Source organism: Penicillium rubens (genome assembly GCF_028828025.1).
Source record: "Penicillium rubens strain IBT 27055 chromosome Unknown utg000002l_segment0_segment0, whole genome shotgun sequence".
In the NCBI taxonomy this organism is placed as follows: Eukaryota; Fungi; Ascomycota; class Eurotiomycetes; order Eurotiales; family Aspergillaceae; genus Penicillium; species Penicillium rubens.
In genome coordinates, this window is record NW_026890600.1 from 9,419,775 (window position 1) to 9,442,548 (window position 22,774).

The following is a 22,774-nucleotide window of genomic DNA, read 5'->3' on the forward strand; positions in this document are numbered from 1 at the left end:
TGACTTTACTATTGAATATTGGATCGTTTACTCGAACTATTCCAATAAGCAGAAATATTGTGGAGAGAAATAGGCCATTCAGAACCGTTTCTCGGCGCCAAGAACTATACCCTATTCTCTGTTTGTGCGATTGCTTGGGAATTTCCCAATCCGTACACCCAAGGCCTAGTTCAGTAAACAAAGTTACAAACTAAATTAGACCCATTTTAGAGTCAACCAAGTTCGTTTGCTACTTTCTAATAATCCCAATGGTATATACTCGTACAAACAGTCGCTTTGCGGAGCTTTATAGAAATTTTCGTACGTAGTATCCGTATATCCGTATGGTGCGACGTTTATCGCCGCTCAATAGTCTCTTCGGTCGACATGATCAACACAGAAGAGACAATACTCCCAACCTGGGAAGGTTCAATCCCACTGATTCACAAATTTGATAACCTTCCCCGCAGTAGCACTCCGTTCAAACCCTCCAAGACCATCCAGAAACACGACTCGGAAGAGAGGTTCATTCTCAGGGAGCACTATGAAGAAAGCCTCAACGCGTTTGATAAGAGCGTCATCTGATAAAATGCCATCCCGAAGCGGGGACCGAAGTAACCGAATTTCCAGCGTCGCCTGCGGTGAACTCTCCAATCGGCCCAAAAGGATCTGCCACTGCAGAATGCCACACTCTTCCTCCTGCATGAAGGCAGAAATCCTATCAAACTCGAAATAGCCACCAAACCACTTGAAGCTGAAGCGAGGGTCGCGGCCGTGCATGCGCAATACACGTAGATGGCCCCAGTCAGCCTCGGGGATTACAGCACAGGCTGCGCTCGGGAGTGGGTGGAGGGAGCCAATATCTCCAGTGACGTAGCGCACTAGCGGGTTGCGCAGTCGCTGGAGAGACGTCTGCACAATGAGACCTTCCTCTCCCTGTGGAAGCAGGATCGGATTAGGGGTAGAGACGCCGTCGATCACAGATGGAGAAACGATCTCGACTACCATATTGCGCGTGTCGATGACGAAGTCCGTGCTATTGCTGGTCAGGCTCTGCTCCCCTGTTAGGTCCGGGCTGCTGATTGCCCAGGGACCTGCCTCGGCACTTCCCATGACGGAAATTATCTTGACCTCGCCAAGAATCGTCTTGATAAATGCTCGCTGTGGACCGGTCAGGGGTTCAGAGGTGTAGATGATCTTATCAAGTCTGACGCGGTCACGGTCTTCCTTCGCCATGAGGGAGATGTGGTAGACAGTCTGGACGACATGGCTGCTGTCGCCGGCTAGAATGTTGACATGGTAGTCGGCTAGAGACTTAGCGACATCTTTAGGTGGCATATAGCTTCCGGCGCTAAGGACCGTGGCCCCGGCGTTCTCCATGATTTCTGTCATAAGATCGAGGGACCTTGTTGCTTCTTAGTTAGGATATCCACTATCTTGTACTGATTCGGACCTAAATACCTATAAAAGCCACCGGCCGTATGAATGGACAAGACCCAATCTCCGGGCTGAGAGACTCCGCACAGTTTAAGAAATTCCCCCATTTGGGATCGCTGTCGACGGTTCTCGTGCACGTCCACGGCAAACATCATGGGCACTCCACCAGAGCCACCACCGGTAATGCTCATATAGGAGCTTTGTCGATAGGTGTTTCGCGGGTTCACATCATGTGTAAGTCGTTCAATGGCCTTGTACCTGAAGTAAATTAGCCTAGCTATAGTGTAAGGTCTGCCCGCATTGCCTTACAGTGCTTTCTTCTCAAGAAGTGGCTGCTCTATGAGTTTAGGCTTTTCCTTTTGGTCAGTGACCGCCTTCCGAAGATTCTCGATCGTTTCTGCATCGGCGGGGTACACAATGTCCGGGTTGTAAAAAGGGTGTGTCTTTGCCACGGCTAGCACCTCTGCCAATGAGTATCTTTCTGTTGTCATTGCTGCGGGAATCAGCTACGGACAATCTCAATTGAAGGCAGGAAACACAATATGGTAAGAAATGGGGGATATGTTATTGTGGTTGGGAGGGACTCAGATTGAAACTGAGGGTCTTAATCCTCAATATATTATGCAAGTACAGGAGTAGCTGAAGTTCGAAATAAGTGCCATCCGTGGACCATGTAGATTAGATTGATCGGCTGAAACACGTGTATCCATGCATGCGAGAGAGACATGGAAACATTGAATTTTTGCAAAAACACAATACTGGACCATCGTAATTTGAACCACGCTAGGTTCCCGATGCATAGGGAGTATTTACAGTGTTTTCTTTTTCTCCCCTTAACAGAAACACATGTTCAATACGGAGTACGATCTCCGTAACTATTTCCCGAGTGGGTCAGCGTAGCCTCCCTCATATACGAGAGGGACTCTCAATGGGATCGTCACAAACGTTTGGATATTTTTCCCGCCCACGAAGCATCCAAGGTTGCATGCAGAAAAGCTGAAGTCCTTTGAATTACGGAGTATGCAGTATTACTCAATCTGCATGCCCGACACACAGCATTGCTCATTACAAGCGCCTCTCGTTTCCTACAGGGCTATATGGCCGGTCGAAAGGGGCGCATCTGAATCTCTAAAACTGCATCGCTCTATGTTGCATTATTTGCCTCGTCCTTTTTTTTTTCGGTTTATTTGAAGCTGTTGGTATATAAAGTTGAAGCGCAGACTGCCATTCTATGCCCCGGAGCCTTTCTATCTGTGGTGGATGCGCAAAATGCATCGCCTTTTCCGTGTTGTTCACACTGCTAAAGTGACGACTGCTAGCTATTCTACCCATCCCGTCCGTGAGTCTCGTCAGAAATTTTCCATCTCTTATACTAACCATGAAAAGGAGATCTAAGAACCTCCACTCTTGTACCCCTAATCGAGGTTGCCAAACCGGCACTCGCATCTGACGCCTCTCACTTGAGAGACATATATGAAACCCTTGAAGCTAAAGGTATCCTTCAAGTACAACTGGGGTTTAACGACGAGAATAGCACATATCTGCGGAGCCTGATATCCAATCTGCACAAGAACCACAACCACGGTCTCCCAATAACCCACAGCGCCGAGCGCGGTTGGTTCTGGGATGTTCGGCCCTCCCCTACGAGTTTCGAAAGCCACCAAACTCGATCAGAGACTATGTTTCGGTTCGAATGGCATACCGACTGCAGCTACGAGGAGCAACCTCCACGATTCTTTGCTCTTCAAGTCCTCCAGCCGGATCGTTACGGCGGGGGAACGTTGTCCGTGTTGAACGTCGATCGGCTTCTCACCTTGCTTTCCCCTTTCGCGCAACGATGGCTCTCCAGCTATAATTACAAGATTAACGTCCCCCCAGAGTTTACCAAAACCGCGAGAACACAGTACATCGTGGGCAATCTGCTCGCGGTGAACCTAAGTCAAAGTTCCGGCAGCCGATTACGGTTTCGTGAAGATATCACGGTTCCTTTGACTCTGGATGCTAGCAAAGCCCTGGATGAACTGAAAGAAATTCTGTACAGCGGTGCCCAGGAAGAGAGTCTCCATCTGCCACCCCAGAGTCTTCCCCAAGGATCAATTATCATGATGGATAATCGTCGATGGTTACATTCGCGTAATGAGGTCAAGGATCCTAACCGACATCTTCGGCGAGTCCGATGGGATGCGACACCGTTTGGGCCCTGCGGCTCATGAACCCTGTCATTGTCGTATTGTAATTTGCGATCTCAAAAATGTAATTTTGCAATGGCTGCTCCACCGTACATTACATAACGTAAATAACCGGCTCGTATTCGTCCCCCTAGACCTATTATATTCCATGTAGGAAGTAGGGATCTACAATATACGAGATGTGAATCTTTTCCCTTAGCTCTGGATTGCTGCGGTGTAGTTCGTTTGATAGCTTGATCCTAGTAAGGACTTGCATATCACCCTCATCTCCCCATTACCCCACACACAACATCTACTCAAAAAATGCGAAACAAAACTTTCGACCCTCTTCATCTGATCAACTTTACAGATTCTGTGGACTACAGACCCGTGTCGCCGGAAGGACTAGACGTGAACTCCCTAAGCCAAAACCGCAGCCGTTACATCTCAAAGCTGAGCAACTGCTCCTCTTCATGGCCAGCCGGGTCTTTGGATGCATCGTGTCCTTGCCCCGTGCTGACCACCCAACGACATGATGATGATATGAGAAACTTGCACCTCGCCCTGAAATCGGCAATCGAGGATATTATCAAGCGATGGTGGACGGATAGAGAAGCCCGCTTTCCTCTGCGTATGCCGTTGGAGTCAGAAGAGGAAGACCTATTGCGCGTGAGTCGTGATCCCTTCTATTATAGTGGTATGGTATACTAAATGGTTCTTGGAATAGTGGTTAGACTCAAACCGAGACCTGCTCCCACTATGGAATGAGCGACAAGGATCTTGGAGACCAGACTTTTTGGTGGAGAAAGATGACGCTGGTATAGAGGTATTTCGAATTTGCGAGATCAACGCCAGGTTCTGCTGGAATGGGTATATGCATGCCGGATTCGGTCAAGACTCACTTTCGGCATTTAATCTTGGGTCGCGGGGCCTGGTTCATACCGTGGAAGGTGAAACGGTAAGCAGAGTGATAGAGATATAAAGGCCGGGTTGAGGCAGATTGCTAACGATCTTGAACTCTGAAGATCCTTGGTGGATTGTTAGACCTATTTGACAGCAAGATCCCCTTACACCTTGTTAAAAGCGAAGAACACGGGATCGATATCGCAATGTTTATCGAGTTTGCCCAGAAAAGACTTGGGATAAAACCCCGACTTATAACTCCGGACACTCTCCGACTTATCCCAGATGCATCCCAGTCTGGGAAAGAGGGATATAAGCTGTGTTGCCTCGCTGAAGGAGACGCTATTGGAACAATCACAACCGAGTCCGGAGAGATCGTGGAAGAGATTCACCAGATTTCTCTCGAACTTCACCAGCGAGAGATTAATGCTCTTGATCCGGAGATGAGACGTCAGATCAGCCTGCGATGTTTTAACGACATGCGAACTATCCTACTTGCCCATGACAAGAGAATGCTGGGACTTGTTCTTGAAGAACTTAACGATTTAGTCTGTAGGAACGTTATCACTTCTAAACAGGCGGAATGGCTTCGGCGAGGCTTAGCTCACACGATTCTACCGGGGTCGACAGCCTTGGACGGATTTATCGAGAATTGTAAAGCCTCGGATGTGTTCCAAACTGACTACCTCCTGAAACCGATCAGAGATGGAAAAGGAGCTGGTATCTTATTTGGTGATGAAGTGGATCACTCCGAGTGGCTAGCCCTGCTGGAGCCGCTGCGATGCCCAAGACTGAGACCTGGGAAGACTCTCTATGTTGTGCAGCGCAAAGTTCACCAACCATACTATGACGTGCCCTTGGGATCCAAGGCCAAGCTAGAGCGCTGCCATATGGTTGGGACCTATCATGCAGTTAATGGTCACTACCTTGGACTCGGAGTTTGGCGCTGTAGTCCCGGGAGATTATGTGCTGTATCTAACGGGGCTACCTGGATGTGTTCAGTAAAGGAGGGTTCCTAGGTAGTCTCATGTATTCAAGTTTCGAAGGTCTCTTGTGGGATAAATGTCCATTGATCAAATCAATATTCTGGAGGTAGCCTAGTACATAGGTACACTAACCGTTGAACCTACATACACCCGTGGACATCTCATTAACCCATGCAGTCTGCGATATCTTCCTCCGAAAGAGGCCTCATCATTCACTCGTCTTGGATAAGCTCGTACGAATTAGCCCTCACTTTCGGATACCAGGTTCAAAGATATCGTCGGCAGGACGCGTAAAGCCAATTCCGGGAAGGTCGCGTTCGGTGTCAGCGAATCTCTTCAAGCGACGCAGCATATTGATCTCGTTAAAAACCGATTCTGTATCTTGCTAACAGTCACTTTGGGCGAAGTGCACTGCTTTACCCTATGAAGTGGGTGAGTAATAGGATTACAAACAGTCTTGAAACGGATAGGATTTGCAAACCTCGGAGTGGAATACGCGCCGTATCCAAGCTTTGCAACAACCCGGTACTGGTCTTTGAACACCTCGCACGGGATAGCAACGTCTTTCGCGACAGCGCGGCAAGCTGTGCTCCTCGATTGCTTCTCCCTCAGCCATCGCGTGGTTAGGCCGACAAAATGCCAGAGGTCCTTGTCGGAGACGTGGTTGTATGAATCGCGGTAATGATCCACTAAGGAGACGCATCTTGGGAATAATTGAGATAATTGAGATGGTCTTCCCTGAACAAGAGATAACCCCTTCGCGCTCTCCGTCTCATGTTGTCGTGTTTTGCGGCCTGCGATGGCAGCTGCTACCCAGCCTCCTCCGTCCCTTCCTCAAGATCCCCGCGATCACCACCAGGCCCGATTACCAGCAAGGGGATCATACAAAGTTGAATTCTTCATCCGACGAGCCAGCTAACCAGATTTGTAGCTCTCTGAAAGCGTCAAGGTCATTCTTCACAAGCGAAATTCCCACAGCAGGGTCATGCCAATGGTGGGTCCTTTTCGTGTTAGTGATGCGCAAATCTTCCCCGATATACCGACAGCTATCGAAATCGATGAGAATAAAAGTACCGTCCTCGTCAAGCATGATGTTCGCAGGGTTGATATCATTATGGACAATCCCAAGCGAGTGAAGATGTTTGATAGCGGCTAGAATCCCGTCTAAACTAGTTTTCATATTCTCCCGCACCAGGTCGCGCGCACTTGAAAGGAAAGCGGCTTTTCCAAGGCGTCGAGGATTGACTGCTTCAAGTAGCGTGGATGGATATCGCTTGAAGCATAGTCCAGAGACTCTACCGCAAGATTCTGTATAGCCATAGTAGGCCGCAATATTCGGATGAGGGTTCTTGCGAAGAGTTTCACATGTTCGAATTTCGCGAGTGATTTGTTTATCAAGGTTTCCATCGGCATATGCGAGGAGACTGGGTGTTTTCACATGGACAGCAGACCAAGTGGCATCCACCTCTGGGCCTCTGTCCTCTATCGGGATTTGCTTGACTTCCTGGAAGCCATCCAGCGTCTCCGGTAGAGCGAATCGATTTGCCCATTTTCCAGAATATAACATGCCATCTTTTCGAACGAAAACCTGGACGTAGGAAAATCTCATTTCGCCATCAACCCTTTTGAAGGCCTCGTTCTTTTGAACGATCTCCATGTTGATATCAGTTAGAGAAGAAGAAAATGGGAAAGCACTTAAAGTATGTCATTTGAGGGGAATTCACGTGGATTCCCCAAGCGGGATGCGATAGACGCCAGACCGCTATTGCGAGGGCCAGCGATTATCCAATAGGTTCCTTGGCGATGCGCCCTAGTCAGTGGAAAAGGTACGAGAGCTATTTCACCACGCTATGTCACGAGTCAAGCTAGTCGTCTAGAGCCTAGAGTGGTTATAGTCGATGCACCTCGCTATCAGTCACTTAATCGACCGTTTCACCCTCCGCAAACAGACAAAGTACTGTCTATCACCAACAATTCATTTCATCCAGAAGGCCATTAGGCAACTCTGCATTTTCCTCAGATTAACCTTTCATTTATTCTTGCCAAGTGGATCCAAGCCCTGCGATGATGTCCATTCCAAAGTCATTCAGGCGTCAGTATTCGCTACTTAGAAATGGAGTTTAGCAAATTGTCGCAATGGACGCAACATGTTGTAGCTGGCCATCCTAGTGTGACAAACATGTTATAGATGAACATTCCATTGTCTCGATCTTCTCCACTACGCGACTGTAACAATTGGGGAAATGGCTTATAACCTATCAATAACCTCTCTAACATAACTCTTGATGATCTGCCCTACTGTAATGCAGTTCTCGAATGTACTTTGACAAGGGTAAAGGGACAAAGGCCTGAAAGGGACAAAAGGAGATTTGACAACCAGCCTACAAGCAAGCAATGCTTCACCTTCACAGACCCTCCGACTCATTCAGAATCCCTCTAGATTAGGAAAGATCGACACAGCTATACTGCCTCACTGAATCAGATGCTGTTGGTACCGCATCTCCTCCCTTTACCACTTGCCGACTGATGGTGTCGTGTAGCTCCCCTTGGCCGAGCTACCCTCACACTTTGAGGGTACCTTATTGGCAGTCGACGCACCCCAGGTAGGGGGCACTGTTCCAGCCTCACGGCGGGCAGCAGACAGGAGCGCCGCGTAGGACCAGGTCAAGTCCTTAGCAGAGGCCGGGCTGCCGTTGTCCCGAGTGTATTGTTCAGCGAGAGACCCATCGCTGGGCGTGTGCTCCTTAACAACAGCCACAAATCCATCGGCATACTTTTTGACTGCGGCAGTGATGGACGTGTAAGTTTCCGAGGAGCTGGGATACTTTCCGGCGGCGGCAGACGAAACAAGGTCCTTGAAGAAAGGAAGACTGATCTCGGTGATTTCTAGCGATCCCAGTTGCTTCCACTGGTAAAGAGCATCGTACAGCTGCTCGGCCGCGGCCAGGGTGGTCAAATACCTAGAAATATTAGCAAAGTCCAAAGCTACATAAATGAAACCGGAAGATTTGCATACCATGGGTTGCCGCCCATGTAAGTGTCTTCGGAATAACGTCCAACAGCAACGGCAGTTCCAGCTTCCTTACCACTGTTCACAGGATAGATCTTACGGAATGAGTCAACGTATAGCTTGTGGTTCGACAGGGCACGAGCAGAGCAAGGCTGGAAGGTCACGTCATCGCAGGGAGCCTTGGGGTCGAAGTTTCCGATCGAGGTAAGCACCGAATTGGCATCGAGACCGGTTCGACCATTGTTGGCGAAGTTAGAAACAATAGCCTTGCCATCCCAGAAGGACTGCTGGAAGCATAGGACCTGAGGTGCCTGGGAATCGCATCCCTCGCAGGACTCTCCCAGCGCCTTGGCAAATGCGCTGCCCTCCACCAATGCGCGGTGTTGTGCAGCAATGGTAAAGAACGAGGAGCCCTCGACCTCCTCCCACAGATCGAATCCGGTTTGGTTCCAGTATTGCGCAACATAGTTGAGATCATTTTGCACAATGGGCCAGATGTTCGACTTGACGACGGATGTTCTCTCCTTCGAAATCAAATAGTTACCATAGGTAATCAGTGCTGTGGCTCGAAGAGCGGGTCCGTCGCGCTGAGGACGACCCCAGGCCTCCGTGAAGGCAGTCAAGTCCACGTGGTACTTGGGCTCTGCAAGTCCTGATCCATCGGACAAGTCACCAGACGGGTTAGACACGGCCTGCAGCTTTGCTTGAGCAGAGACGTAGTCCTGGATGGTAGGTTCCAGCGAGGTGTCTCCGGCAATGAGCTCATCAATCAAGACCTTGTATGTCAAGGCTGCATCACGAGTCCAGGTGTAAAAGTCTAGCTGCTGTTAGTTTCTATCATTTAAGTGAGGAAGGAAGGGGGCTCACAATCGGGATCCGATTTGGATGGGGATGCTACCACAACGCCTGCAGATGCTCCCGAAACAGCAGATCCATCGGCGCCAATGTTGTTCAGGATGGCTTGAAGAGCAGCAGGCTTCGAATCGGCACGCGCATTGAGATCGCGAGCAGGCAAGGCAGATGATAACACACCAGGTGCCAACAGTGCCGTCAAAACATTCAATGTCAACATAATGTATGATTTGATGATTTTGTAATATTGTAATTGTGTGACTGTTCTTCGGGATCTTCTGGGAATCCTAGTCTCTTTATATGTTCGACAGCCAACACTGTTCGGATAATTAGGTCATCAAGCAGTCAGGCACGTCGGAAATTGAGTTTCACATTGATCTCTCATGTAAAACTTCGGATAATGATGTTCATTGGAAAGGTGTCGAGGTGGATGTAGAGTTACATTGAGTTTATATTGATCGTGATCGACATCGATCGGCGTTGCCAGGTCCCGAACCGAGTAAGGCTAATCCGATAAATCACCGGTCAATCCGATGGCAGCCTATCCAAGTGCTTGAAGTTGTAGATCGTACGATTTCAATACTTTTCCGATAACCTCCCGAGAATGACAAGTCAGCAATACAGGATTTCAAATTATCCCTTTATCCGAGCTCGGTTACTCGAATCTGGCCGGGAAACCGAGAGCCGACATATACTATAGTGAGGAGTCCAATCCGTGTCGGTGTCTCAGGTGATGGGCTTTTGTGATTCTACCAGTCGAATGACATATATGTATGTATGTGTAGAGTCATGGATGAGTGGCATTCCTCAAAAAGTAGACCGCGCCAAAAACCGCAAAAGTATGACCAGCTATCAAATACCTATTGTATTTTACGTCCCTTATGCCCTTTGTTCTCTAGCTCTATAAACTCTGCAGACTTAAGCAAATTTGGTCAGCCACTAACTGTCCCTGTAAGCCTGGGTGGCCGTGGTGAAAGGGGAAGTACAATTATCACAGCATAATGACTGATCTTTAACTACAACACATCACTAGGAATCATGGACATGGCCATCCCAGCCTCGCTTTACTGTTCGTTGGGTTGAGCGCGGTCCCGTTGGCTGGAATTTGACCGTCCACCAACTAAATATGTTGGACTCGTAACGATCATTCATTTTCCTTGTTACATCTGTGTTCCTACTTTTTGATTACTGCTGCATTAATTAATTCGCAAAATAATCATGAGCATGCACGGATATTATATTATATTCCCTTCGGAGTCCCAGCGGTGGGAGGCGTCATACAACCTCGCAAAACACGCCCACAAGCGCAAGGGGGCGAAAATGACAGTTGGTAAAGTCTCCCTTGATAAATTATCCAGTCATCAAGAATGGATAGCCACCTGGCCTTGTGTCCTTCGTGTGATACAAAACTGATCAGCCCTGGTAATAACCCCATACTTCCCCCACGACCCTCCATATCATTTTGTCATTCACGAAAAGGTGTCCACTGAACACCCGCTTTACCAAGAGGTGGTTTGGAAGCCACCCAAATAGCGTTTAAGCCTGCCCCTGGCAATTTTTTTTTTTGGATCCCTGTCTTCATTAAAAAGCGCCGGGACCTATCTACAGCTTGGCTTATTGAATTATGGCTTTTGCCGGGGTCTTCAGAGCTTTCTTCTCTCTAGTGGCTTTGATTCTTATTCTTTTATGTGCTTTCGCTGGAAGCCACCGATACTTTTTTGCTACGGCAGATATCGTGAAAGTATGTAAGTTGACTCTTATTTGCCGGGACGATAGCTGCTGAATATGCTACCAGATACATCTCCCTGATCCAACTGGTGGCAATATGCCCCAGCACCTTTCTATCCACGTCATGTCCATCTGTCGAGGGACCAAGAACAACATCACCGACTGTACTTTTCTCCGAGTCCCAGTCCATTCCCTCCAGACCTCGGTTTTGGCAAATACGCAAGGGGTTCTATTGGTCGAATACACCATAAGTCGGTTAGCCGCATTAGCTCGAACAAGCCGACTACTATCAACTTTCTACGTTATTGCAATAGGTGCCTCGGGGCTATCTAGTCGTTACTGGATAACCTCATTCCGGCGTGGAAATTTGGGCTGGCATCTACACGCGGCTCCGAAGCACGCTCTTGCCAGCAATCCTGACTTGCCGCCGTCATTGGTGGAATTTTTAAGCCTTGCAGTCAGTCAAAGGCCTTGCTACTATACGGGAAAGCCACTCTGACCTTATTTTCATTGCAGACGAGTACCTTCTCTATGTATATTGCTTCAACTATTGCATCCATCATTTCAGAGGAGTTTGTATATCTGATCAACACCGATGGCAATCCTTACGGGGTTTCGGCTAGCCATGGCGACTATTTCTTAAAGTTATCTTGGACAGCCAGGACTATCCAATATCTGGTAGTTATTGAATCGTTCATCTCGATTCTCAAGCCCAGAATTGGATATTTACTGTGTGATGAGACTGGTTTTCACTAGTGGATAAACGTGACAACTTGTAGCACTTGGTGCTTTCAGTGGACCATAACGTCAATATAGTGGAGACAACCAGGTATTTAGAAAGTTTATTTGGTATAATGCACTACTATATTTCCACCACAAACGTCATTGAGGTGACTATGACTCGAGATACTGGTACGAGTTTCAACATCTTCAGGAATCACCACTCCTCCCTTTCCTAACCCGATGATCCCATACAATGTGAACCAAATCTACTCAGATTACTTGCCATGTAACGGGTGCGCAAGCCTCTCCTTTACCTTCTCCATGGTACCTTGCTTGCCCCTGCTGCCCTTAGCTTCAGTCGAATCACCTATAGTCTTATTAGCGTTGTCCAAAGCGAGCAAATCCTCTTAGTGAAAGCATACCAGAGTGCGATTCATCGGCGGCTCTGCTAGTCTCCCCTTCTTTTTTGAATTCTTCTGCCGTGCGCGGCGGTTGACCTTGAGGACCCTTCAGTGCTTCTCTGCTGACGTGGTGGTCCTCCATGATCGCAGCAGTGCCGCGACGGCCTTGGTCCATGGTCTTCTCGGCATTCTCTTTGTTCTCGACACTCCCTGAATTCATTGCATAGTCCTTACTCTCGGAGTTCTCAGGCTGGGACACACGCTGCGAAAGACTCTGGGACGTGCGGTCTTGCTGAGGTACTTGTGGCGCGGTGTTTCCTGAGGGGAGAACTTCGGGTTCTTTATGGGAGAAAGACATTGTGATTGGGTTTGTAGAATGAATCTGTGTAGTTCAGTGCCCAGAAATATCTTGGCTATATATACTTCGATCCTATACTATGACGTGGATGACATCATTAGTATATGTGGGGAAATGGCTGCCCCACTGGACTGGAGTAAACCAATCAATAAGGCTTTACTCCCGAGCAGGACGAAGGTTTGATCGAGATGATTGTCTTGCTAATTGTCTTATAATCCTAAGCTCTCCATTAAGCTTACCCTAAGACATATATATTTCTTTCTTATAGCAACTCAATTTTCGATACCACGATATTCCAGTTGAAACTGATATATATTGTTAAAAAAGCCTTATCTGCGAAGGGGCATAATTACGCCCCTTTGCACTTATCAGTAGCCATCAACTGGCAACCCAAAACATATATAGGATGTCTCTATATGCAGACTGAGGCTTTTTCCTTAGTTTGCCATTCTCTTTGCTCATGTAGGCTTTATATACCGCCTGCTTTTTGATTCATTACCAGTTTCTTCTTCCTGATTTTCCCTGATGCTAGTGTCTGCTGGTGTACCTGATTCAGTATCGTAGCCTTCAACACCTTTAAATGGGTGAAGGTCCGGAGCGGCTCGGTCTTCGGATTCTTGTACTAATAGTAAGAAGATGCTTAGTTGGCTTACTCTGCTGTGCTGCGCCATCCAAACCCCGAAGCCCAATAGATTGCGATATAGGAGCCAGCTATATTTATATTTAGCTAGATTAAGGTTAATACATGGAGATCTTTGCCTACTGTGACAAATTCTAAGCCAATTGCATGCATCCTCGGGGCCTTCGATACTTGCAAGATTTTAAGTCATATGATATGTACTTATACCTACGTATCAGATAAAAAAGACCGGGCAAATCAATGTGACAGCCATTTCCAAGCTTCTTGATATTCGTTCCTGAATATCAGTCTCATTAGCCAAGCCCCGACTTTGGGGCCCTTGAACAATCCGTGGAGACGGTACCTTAGAGACCTCCATAGCTATATAAGGAAACGGAAAGGGGCAAGACGTTGAGAGAAAACCTCAGGTGTGCCCCTCATGAGTGTCATGCCCCGCACTACCTAGGTATGCTTGATTGGGTCGCTTCGCCCCATTCTGGTCGAGACGCCCCGCATGCGAAACATCGCAAACATCGCACTCTTCACCATCTCTTCACGGCCTTTCCAATTCCATCTAAAGACGAAAGGAGACTATGGCAGAGGTAGTGGGGCTAGTCGCCAGTATTGCCGGCCTTGTCCAGATTGCAGGACAAATTACCAAGCTCAGCTACAGCTACGTGTCAGACATCAAATCCGCCCCCAAAACGCAAAAGCTATATCTCCAGGAGGTCTCAGCCCTCACAGATGTGCTCTTTCGGGTGGAAAAGGCCATACAAGAAGCAGAGTCTACAGGTTTAGAACTGCCCTTGTGTCCATCCTCGCTCAATGAAGATATTCTTCAAGAATGCCGCCGCCACTTATCGGTCCTTCACCTCGATCTCGACAAACGACTACGCCGTCTCGGATGGCCGTTTCAGGAAAAAGATGTCAAAAAATATATTGATCTCTTGCATCGGTACCGATCTATCTTTGCCGATTTTCTTTCAACAAGTATCATGTTCGAAGACCCATCTCATATCTGCAACCACTTGAAAAGCAGAACTAACCTGCAGCAGGTCCGTTGCCAGTGCTACGTTCAAGAAGGTTGCAGCGATCGACCAAGGTAGTCTTTCAAGTGCCATGAGATCTCAAAATAGCTCTAACTCAAACTTTAGAGCAAATTAGGCAGCATCTTCACTCGCTTTTTCCGGCATCAGATAACCTTTTACGCTCCAGACCAAGTGCCTGTCCTGGGACTGGGAAATGGTTTTTGAGTTCCCAAAACGTGGAGAACTGGCGTACCGGAGCCCCATCACTGCTCTGGTGCTACGGAGCCCGTATGAAACAATTCTTTCCAAGGACTACTTGTAACTTCAGGGATTTACTAACCGATAATAGCTGGCGTCGGCAAATCGCTACTTTCGTACGTACTGCTCGAAACCTCCCACGCATGGCTTTGCAATGTCTAACGCAGGCAACTAGTTCCATGACGATTGGTCACCTATCGGATAAGAGATCAGAGACCACAAGCTCCGTGGTATACGTATTTTGTCAGTTTTCATCCCGAGAACAACAAAGTCTCACAGCAATCTTGCAATGCATGATCCAACAAGTAATTGAGCAAGGAGATCAAAGAGTGCTCCTCGCAATGAAACATCTCTTCATGGACCCAATGAAGCAGCGTGAACCTGCAGGGCTCGCTGAATCATTTGCAACGGCCTGTGACCTGAAGTCGACCTATCTTCTAGTTGACGGGCTAGATGAGGTACCTGGAGCAGATGGTTTGCTCCCTTACCTGTCTTCCTTTGTCGAAAATGGATGCAGAGTAATGGTAACGAGCCGAGACCTTGGCCATATCAGGAAGGCTATGGATTCTGCAACCAAGATGGAGATATGTTCGCAATTTGAAGATTTAGAGATCTACATCGACTCCCGCTTTAAAGAGAACGAGCTGCCTCGGGGGGCACAAAAGCTGATTGGGAAAATCACAGAAAAATCGGGGAATATGTACGAACCATCACTGGTACATTGGTACAGCACTGACCAGACACCAGGTTTTTACATACTAAGCTTATTCTGGATGAGATCTTGGATCTCACCACTGTTCGCCATATGCAAAAAGCCCTCGAAAAACAGTCGACGGGGTTGGACCAAGTGTATCAATCAACACTACAGCGGATCGATATGCAACCAGTGGCAAGGAGGGAACTTGCTCGGCGACTTATCGGATGGGTTGTCTTTGCGAAGAGACGTCTGAAAATTGATGAAGTAATTCATGCATTTGCTGTCGAAAGTGACGAGGATTATATTGAAGAAGATAATTTCGTCAGCCCTGATCTTCTCCTTCGATCTTGTGTTGGTCTAGTGGTGTTACATGATGACAATACTGTTGCGATGGTCCATGCGACTGCTTACGACTTTTTCGAATCCACCGTGCTATTACCGCATGACATTGAGACCGACATCGCAGAGACATGTTTGCGCTATATGTGTCTCAGTCCGTTCAGGGAAGGGCCATGCACAAGTCGTGTGCAGATGTCTCGCCGCTTCCATGAAATGCTGTTTCTGGATTATGCCTCACGGCATTGGGCTAGGCATCTCAATGAAATAGAAAAGGTGGAAGAAGATCTAAGCTCACTGGTCCAGTTTTTCATTTCCAACGAGAGACTGCTGAATGCAGCCGTTCAAGCATTACACTTCCGCAATGAGCTCGAACCCGATCTCCTAGACTCTCTTTTCGATTCAATCCCTCAAAATCAGACCGCTTTGCATGTTGCAGCTTATTGGAATCTTACGGGAACCATCGGGTCTCTGGTCGAATCAGGACTCAGTACATCTCTAGCAGATACTCATGGCTGGACACCCCTCCACTACTCTTGCGCAAACAGTCATTTTTCCTCGTCCGAAATCCTCGTGCGAAATGGAGCGGATGTCGATGCTACGGATGATCAAGATTGGACCCCTCTTTTCTGGGCATCATTCACTGGAAGCTTAGATATTGTTCGTCTTCTACTATCTGCGCACGCAAAATACACGAAGCGTAGCAAGTATGGTTGGACAGCATTACACTGGGCTATATCTCGCGGTCAAACCGAGGTAGTTTTGGAACTTGTGCAGCATCATCAAACGCAGTTGTCGCGCGTTACCGAGGCTGATATTCGGACCCTCAGTGTCGATGACGTGAGACAATTGAATACACCAGAGAACATATCCCCGATGCAAATAGCAGCAGAGAGTAAGAATGCTTTGATATTCGACTTGCTGGTGGCTCACTTCGAAGAAACGGGTTCTACCGAAGAGAAGGATTTCCGGAGGTTCTGGTCCAGGGAGAGCTTCAAAGTTCCTGTTGCTCAGTCCACGTGGCGAAACACGATGAAGTCACATAAATACGAATATCAAGGCCGCGCGACGCAGTTGATTGCCGGAGAGAGATACATCCAGGAGGACCCGAGCAGTTACTTCAAGGATGAATTGATAAAGGAAGATCCATCAACGTGGAAGTCAATTCTACTGGCCTCCGCCATCCAGGATGCGGATTTTCAGGCGGCTAAACTGTTCATCCAACTTGGTGCAGATGTAAATTACGTTTCCGAAAAGGGATCGCTGTTGAACGTTGCCGCGCACCAGAGAGACCCGCGTTTTGTACAAGTTCTGCTGGAAAAGGGTGCCGAAGGACTACCGACCGAATCGGACGAGTCAGCATTACACACTGCTATCGACCTCGGGAACTTGGCAACCGCCAAAGTAATCCTGGACAGTGAACATGCTCAGGTGGATAGTTGGTATTATGGCAAAACACCTTTGCATGCAGCTGCTGGTCAACAAGATCCACGATTCGCATCGCTTTTGTTATCCAAAGGGGCACAACCTGATCTCCTAGATGCGTATCAACGGCCAGCTCTGGTCATCGCTGTGGACAACGGATTGGTCGAGACAGCACAGGCTGTGATCGAAGGTGGTGCAGATGTCAACCAGTTGTCGTGGATGTGGATTCACAACGAAAGTGGATGGCAGAATTGCCTGAATTTAGCCGTTTTCCTTGCTGGTGGTGACACCGAGGAGCCGGAAAATAGGAACTCGGCAACTGAAATGGCTCGCATGCTGCTTTCAAAGGGGGCCGACCTCGGGTTCCAAGATGAAGAAGGAAAGACTGCATTGCACGTGGCAGCAATGTGTCGTAGTGTGGGATGCATCGAACTGCTGATGGCAGCTGGGTCTAAGATCCATACTGTCGACAGGCTCGGACGGACTCCAATTCATACCATGATGGAATCCGTGCTCCCGAGCTGGGATGTGGAAGAGGTGGAAGAAGCTCTTCGTCTACTGCTCCGAGGGCTATCAGAAGAGGCCGTCGTCTTATTACTGTCCCAGCAAACGTGCCAACTTACTTCTCGGGGGTCTTTATGCGAAGAAGACGAAGATGAAAGTCAATTATTTACTCCATTGGCTAGTGCCTTGAGGCGGAAAGCTTGGAGTATAGCTCGTCTCTTGATGGCCTTGGGCGCGCAGCCCCTACTAGTCTCAGTTTTCGACCTACTGTGATGGATGCGGTCCGGGACCTTGAATGCCAGATCGTGGAGACCCTTATTGGGAGTGGAGTGTCACCAGGTGGCGATTCTGTTTTGGAATTGGTGAACAGCATTGACGACCGACTTTTCGCCGAACCTTCTTCCTTGCTTTCTTCGCCTAGAAAGAAAATCACACTTTCTAAAATTAAGTACTACTTTGAACAAGCGAGAGCAAAGGCAAGACTTCAAAACAGAAATATTCCGCACGAAGAGATTGCGCAGGCCTCCCAGCAGATTTTGACTAGTTTGGTGTCGGCGGGGGCAGACGTGAACTTTTATGACTCGGAAGCAAATGCAACTCCGCTTCTTCTTGCAGCGGAGAAGATTCCGATTGCTCCCGTTACGGCCACTCTATTGGAAGTTGGTGCTGATTGCTTCTATTCTTTTGGGAGTAGACTTGATCCAATTTTGACGGCTGCGGCAGCCAACAATACAGACTCACTGCGTTGCCTAATAGCGCATGCCTCAACCTCGCCAAAAGCGGGGCATTGGACCCAGCATTTGGAGTATCGGGGTCAGCTGAGCACCAAAGAGGTTTTCGACTGCGTATGCCTGGCATTGAAACGCGCCGAGAAGCTAAACTACAAGTACGCAAATGACCAGACATTGTTGCACATCGCCGCAGACAGAGGGAACGTCGATTTGGTCACCAGTTTGATCTCCCATGGTGCTCATGCAGATACACCAGATGAAGATGGCTTCTTTCCCATCCATTGTGCGGCATTTTCACTATATGGCTCGGGTCATGGTGAGAGGCTGCACTGGCCACGTTATCATGATACAGTAAAGCACCTTCTGCCGATGAATATAGTGCAACATACTTCTGATCACCATCCCTATCGCTCTGTCGAGGCTAGAGCCTTCCTCCAAGACGCAGAAATTTGTCAGGAGATATCAAACATAAGGAATGAGAACGGAAGCACGATGCTTTGGGGCGCTTTGGAGTATTGTAACGACACCATGTTTGTGCATCTTCTCAAACTCGAGGAGGATCTCAACTCATGTGTCACATTTTTGGGATATCACCCGTCACTTCTGTATCACGCATCTGCTCGCGGGATGACAGAGGCAGTGTCATTTTTGCTGGAATGCAACGTTGACATTGAAAAGACCGACAGCTGCGGATGGCGTCCACTGCATGTTGCATCGGAATGGGGTCATGTCGCAGTAGCTGAGAGGCTAATTGCTGCAGGAGCTAACGTCTGTGCTTCTACAGCACAGTATCACGATGAATCCTATACGGGTTCTAATCTTGAGGGGGAGGAATGGAACGGTCATCCTCTGCATTTGGCCGTCATGGGGGGTAACGTTGAGATGGTTGGGCTTCTTTTGAAGCATGGTGCGGATGTCAATGCAAACGCGGGATGCTTCAAAGGATCCGATGGAAGAACTCGTGGACCGACCGCTCTTCACATGGCGTTAGATCCACGGGCATGGTATCCTCGCGACAGGGAGGATAAAGATGATGAACACCTCACAGACGATCATGAAGACTATTTGAAGATTGCTAGGATTCTGGTTGAAAAAGGAGCTTCTGTCGAAGGTGTCTTGGATCAATTGCAGGTGCATCACATTCCGAGCTTTGAGGGTTTTGAAGATGTCTGGGATAAGATCCGAGGCGTTTGAGGATGCCGGGACTTGTATAAAATTGAGAATGTGCGACGCAATTCACCGAGCGCAGTTAGCCAAGGGCTGGAGCGTGCGTATATCATCACCTTGTGATTTTCCTTAACCGGGAAATGGTTCATGACTGAAACATACATGTTTCGGGCATTAAGCTGTTACCCGTCGAGTTACATCACTACGAGGCGAACATAGTATCAGAATCAGTGCAACAGCTATTCCAATTCTCTCCCTAATTCTCAAAATCCATATCAATCCCCATCCTCTCCATCACGATCTCTCCCGGAAGATCTCTCTCGCTATGTCCTTAAGGATCCAATTCTAGACCACGGAAATGTACAGAACCCCCCCGGCGTGGGAGCAAGCAGGGTCAGCTACAGACATGGGAAATACTCATTTAATAGTGCTGTGGCATGCAAGTCGACGAAAGCCACCGCACTGTCGAATGAAAAGCCCCACGGGCTGTAATCGACCCCGACAGCCCCCACGTCGGGGGGTTCTGTATGTCACCGTGGCAGGTGATTGGTGTTCACTCAGGCCAAGAAAGACCCAACGCGACCATGACATCGGCACATGGTGCAATCTGTTTATTGCAGTCGAGATAGACTGCCCCGACAATTGCCTCCATTGTGGTGGCCATGACGTTGATCCCGACGACAGTTTGGGAAGGATTTTTGACAATGAACTTGTCGATTCCTAGGTCGAATCCCTGCTTGGAAAGATGTACATTCCCAGCCTTCTGCGTAGACATTTCCTTTATTTTGCCTGGGATCCGGAGTCAGTTTATGAAATAAGACTGGCTGGGGCCAAACACTTACCTCGAGGCTTGTTTTCCTTACGGCCAGAGATCGCAAGAACCAAGTCGAGGACTAAGTCGCCGAAAAGGGCAAGGGTCTTATTCCCATCTTGGTTCCGATCGGTGGAGGCTTGGAGTGCTTCCCGCAGTAGTTCGCGATCGACGAAGCGATATTGGATCTTCTTCTCGAGGACCTCGATTTCGTCGTCCGAAGGGAGCGGAAGTAAATAACGTCCCACCATAGCGCACTATGTTTGAATAACGAAGCTTTGTGAGTGACAATGAGACTGATAGAGAAGAAGTCAAAGTATATAGATGAGAAAAATCCTGGGAGTTTACGAGGGTATTTATAAAAGAGAAGGCCCCGTTTGGAAAGCGAGTATTGGGATGCCTTGGGGTGCGGGGTTGGCAATTGGGCGCAGCACTGCGCAGCACCGGGCATAAGCAGGGTGATAACAGGGCAACGCATAGCATCCAATTGGACGATCACGTATTTGCGCAGCGCCTAACTCCTGATGACGTTGTATTCTTTAATCATGATTGGGCTTCTGCTAGATGCCTGTAGGCTCTGGAGGTATGTCAGCCTTGACAACACACAAGTCTCTTTCCCATTTCGGAAGTTTATGCAGTTGGCTTGTCAGCCTCATGGAGAGATGTTCAATCCCAAAGTGTTGGTTAGGCTCCAAGTGGTAGGATAATGCTTGAGTATCATTTGGCGCATGGACGTTTGTGATGATGAATTCTAAGACCGCCAAACATTAACATAATGACATTTTGCGCAAGTGATCAGATCACTTAGGACGGGCTCAATGCCATAAGGCCAAGCGTAACTATGTTGCAGTAAGCAGTGAGATGAGGCGGCGAATAAGGGTTAGACGCCAATATCGGGGCCATGCGTACAGGGCTCTGAAGAGCAAACCTCACAGGAACCAGACATAGAGTCTGAATCCATCACCCAGACCGCTTGGGCCATTGCACACGTACCCTCGTCATTATAGAACAGACAAACGATCGCCAGAAGCGTTCTTTTCTTTCTTGAAGGATTACAGAATCTTGAATCTAGCTCCGCCCCCGGCTCTAACAATTTCAGTAATGAGATGATAGACTATGGTATGCAGGATCTCACAACCCGGTTATTGGAATGGTATAGATAAACGTTTTGGCGTTGGGTATTGGCATTTTTGTTTATTCATCAATTAATCTTGAGCACTACCCAGCAAATCAAGTGCCCCTTCTGCGGTAAGGCGACTAGACGGTAAAAATCGCATCAATCCTTGGATCACATGAAGTAGAGGTTCGAGTGTTGGATCGGGTACCAAACCAGCAAACTTCTGTTCAAGCTTCGAGATTCCATAATCTTCGAGCAAAATTAGCCACAATTCTGTATGTTGGATCGGTTTTATTACCTTCTTCTAGCTCCAGATTATGGCTAGACGCCATCTGCATTGATTCCCACTTAGGCTCCCATTCAGCCGGCAACCTCTCCACAAAGCCAACCATTTGAAAAATTAAAACTTCGTCCTCGCCAAGATACCAGAATGGCCAGGTCGTGAATAAGAAGGAATAAATCTACAGTGCATATCGCCGTAAGTATATTTCCTTCAAAGAAATGATATGTTTACTTACCATGCAACCTGTGCGCCATAAGTCGACGCGATAATCAAAGCAGTCGGTGAAAATCGTCTCTGGTACCCTTAATGAACCCGGCTGGGCCAGCTTCTGAGGCTCCTGGCCTTGATAGAAACTCTCTCCGAAATCAAGAAGCCGAATATCTTCGTCGTCCTCGTCTATCCACTCAGTCCATTCTGCTGCCTTGATCAGTTGGGCCGGCAATTCATTCCCTAGAGGAGTGCCATCAATTCGTTCCAGCGGCTCAATCTCCGGGAAACCAAGAACATCAAAAAGCTGCTCCTCGGTTTGTTTGGACAAATGAGTGCAAGTGAATGCAATGTTCCGACCACTAATGTCTAATAAGAAGTGAGTATAATAGCCCTAACCACAGAAAACAACTGCAGAGGGGGAAGCAACCTCACCTCCATGGCACATGCCGACGCTGTGAATAAATTTGACAGCTTTCAAAATCTGCGTAGAAACTCGGAGCACGGTTTCCGGGTAGAGCTTGTCGTGACTCTCATGATAGTCTGAGAGGACCTTATCAACTGAAGGACCAAGTAATTCAAATACGAGACATTGGTGGACCCCGTTGGGACCTTTGTGTGGGAATGCATCAAGCAGCTGAACAACATAGTCTGAAGAAAGCCCTCTTCGAGATTGCCTCTCTAAAAATTTCAAATTTTCCAGCTCTCGCGATATCGACGAATTTGCGGTCATGATTTTCAAGGAGACCCATTGATTTCGGCTGGCGTGAGATTAGCTAAATATGAGCAAAGTTGGTGTTGGAAAAACGGACTCTCTGTCTTTCGCAAGCCATACTGTGGAAAAGCCACCCCATCCTAACTTGTGATGTATCTTGTAACGGTCATTTTCAAATGTATCTCCGAGATTGACTGGATGGTATCCTCCAGGTTGATATTTTGACAATGACTCCTGTGTGTAAAGAAGGTTGCTTTGACAGTACAGAGATAGATCCATCTTTGAACGCAAAGCGGACGAGAGCAAGGAGGCGTTTGGGGGAGAGGCGAAC

General features: G+C 48.0%; 8 protein-coding genes across 8 annotated transcripts; 2 read left to right on the top strand and 6 right to left on the bottom strand.

The window, feature by feature from the left end:
* Positions 1-408: 408 nt before the first annotated feature.
* Positions 409-1,907, bottom strand: N7525_006007 (uncharacterized protein; the record flags this gene model as incomplete). Its single annotated transcript, XM_002564187.1, has 3 exons — positions 409-1,384; positions 1,441-1,674; positions 1,726-1,907. 3 exons carry the CDS (start codon positions 1,905-1,907, stop codon positions 409-411), a joined length of 1,392 nt encoding a protein of 463 aa, XP_002564233.1.
* A 778-nt stretch (positions 1,908-2,685) lies between these two features.
* On the top strand, positions 2,686-5,506 carry N7525_006008 (uncharacterized protein; the record flags this gene model as incomplete). The annotated part of the gene is made up of 5 exons (XM_002564185.2): positions 2,686-2,755; positions 2,803-3,607; positions 4,010-4,253; positions 4,312-4,542; positions 4,610-5,506. The coding sequence occupies 5 exons, from the start codon at positions 2,686-2,688 to the stop codon at positions 5,504-5,506; spliced, it is 2,247 nt and encodes a 748-aa protein (XP_002564231.2).
* Positions 5,507-6,353: 847 nt separating this feature from the next.
* On the bottom strand, positions 6,354-7,130 carry N7525_006009 (uncharacterized protein; the record flags this gene model as incomplete). The annotated part of the gene is made up of 1 exon (XM_002564184.2): positions 6,354-7,130. The coding sequence occupies one exon, from the start codon at positions 7,128-7,130 to the stop codon at positions 6,354-6,356; it is 777 nt and encodes a 258-aa protein (XP_002564230.2).
* An 852-nt stretch (positions 7,131-7,982) lies between these two features.
* N7525_006010 (glycoside hydrolase family 15 protein) lies at positions 7,983-9,555 on the bottom strand (the record flags this gene model as incomplete). The annotated part of the gene is made up of 3 exons (XM_002564183.1): positions 7,983-8,433; positions 8,490-9,300; positions 9,351-9,555. The coding sequence occupies 3 exons, from the start codon at positions 9,553-9,555 to the stop codon at positions 7,983-7,985; spliced, it is 1,467 nt and encodes a 488-aa protein (XP_002564229.1).
* Positions 9,556-12,061: 2,506 nt separating this feature from the next.
* On the bottom strand, positions 12,062-12,545 carry N7525_006011 (uncharacterized protein; the record flags this gene model as incomplete). The annotated part of the gene is made up of 2 exons (XM_002564181.1): positions 12,062-12,153; positions 12,209-12,545. 2 exons carry the CDS (start codon positions 12,543-12,545, stop codon positions 12,062-12,064), a joined length of 429 nt encoding a protein of 142 aa, XP_002564227.1.
* A 1,212-nt stretch (positions 12,546-13,757) lies between these two features.
* On the top strand, positions 13,758-19,337 carry N7525_006012 (ankyrin repeat domain-containing protein; the record flags this gene model as incomplete). Its single annotated transcript, XM_061213579.1, has 7 exons — positions 13,758-14,161; positions 14,220-14,266; positions 14,319-14,480; positions 14,542-14,566; positions 14,626-15,150; positions 15,198-17,445; positions 17,595-19,337. The coding sequence occupies 7 exons, from the start codon at positions 13,758-13,760 to the stop codon at positions 19,335-19,337; spliced, it is 5,154 nt and encodes a 1,717-aa protein (XP_061070600.1).
* Positions 19,338-19,863: 526 nt separating this feature from the next.
* Positions 19,864-20,372, bottom strand: N7525_006013 (ribonuclease III domain-containing protein; the record flags this gene model as incomplete). Its single annotated transcript, XM_002564179.1, has 2 exons — positions 19,864-20,099; positions 20,153-20,372. The coding sequence occupies 2 exons, from the start codon at positions 20,370-20,372 to the stop codon at positions 19,864-19,866; spliced, it is 456 nt and encodes a 151-aa protein (XP_002564225.1).
* Positions 20,373-21,326: 954 nt separating this feature from the next.
* N7525_006014 (uncharacterized protein) lies at positions 21,327-22,722 on the bottom strand (the record flags this gene model as incomplete). The annotated part of the gene is made up of 5 exons (XM_061213580.1): positions 21,327-21,487; positions 21,537-21,699; positions 21,757-22,097; positions 22,164-22,489; positions 22,541-22,722. The coding sequence occupies 5 exons, from the start codon at positions 22,720-22,722 to the stop codon at positions 21,327-21,329; spliced, it is 1,173 nt and encodes a 390-aa protein (XP_061070601.1).
* Positions 22,723-22,774: the final 52 nt, after the last annotated feature.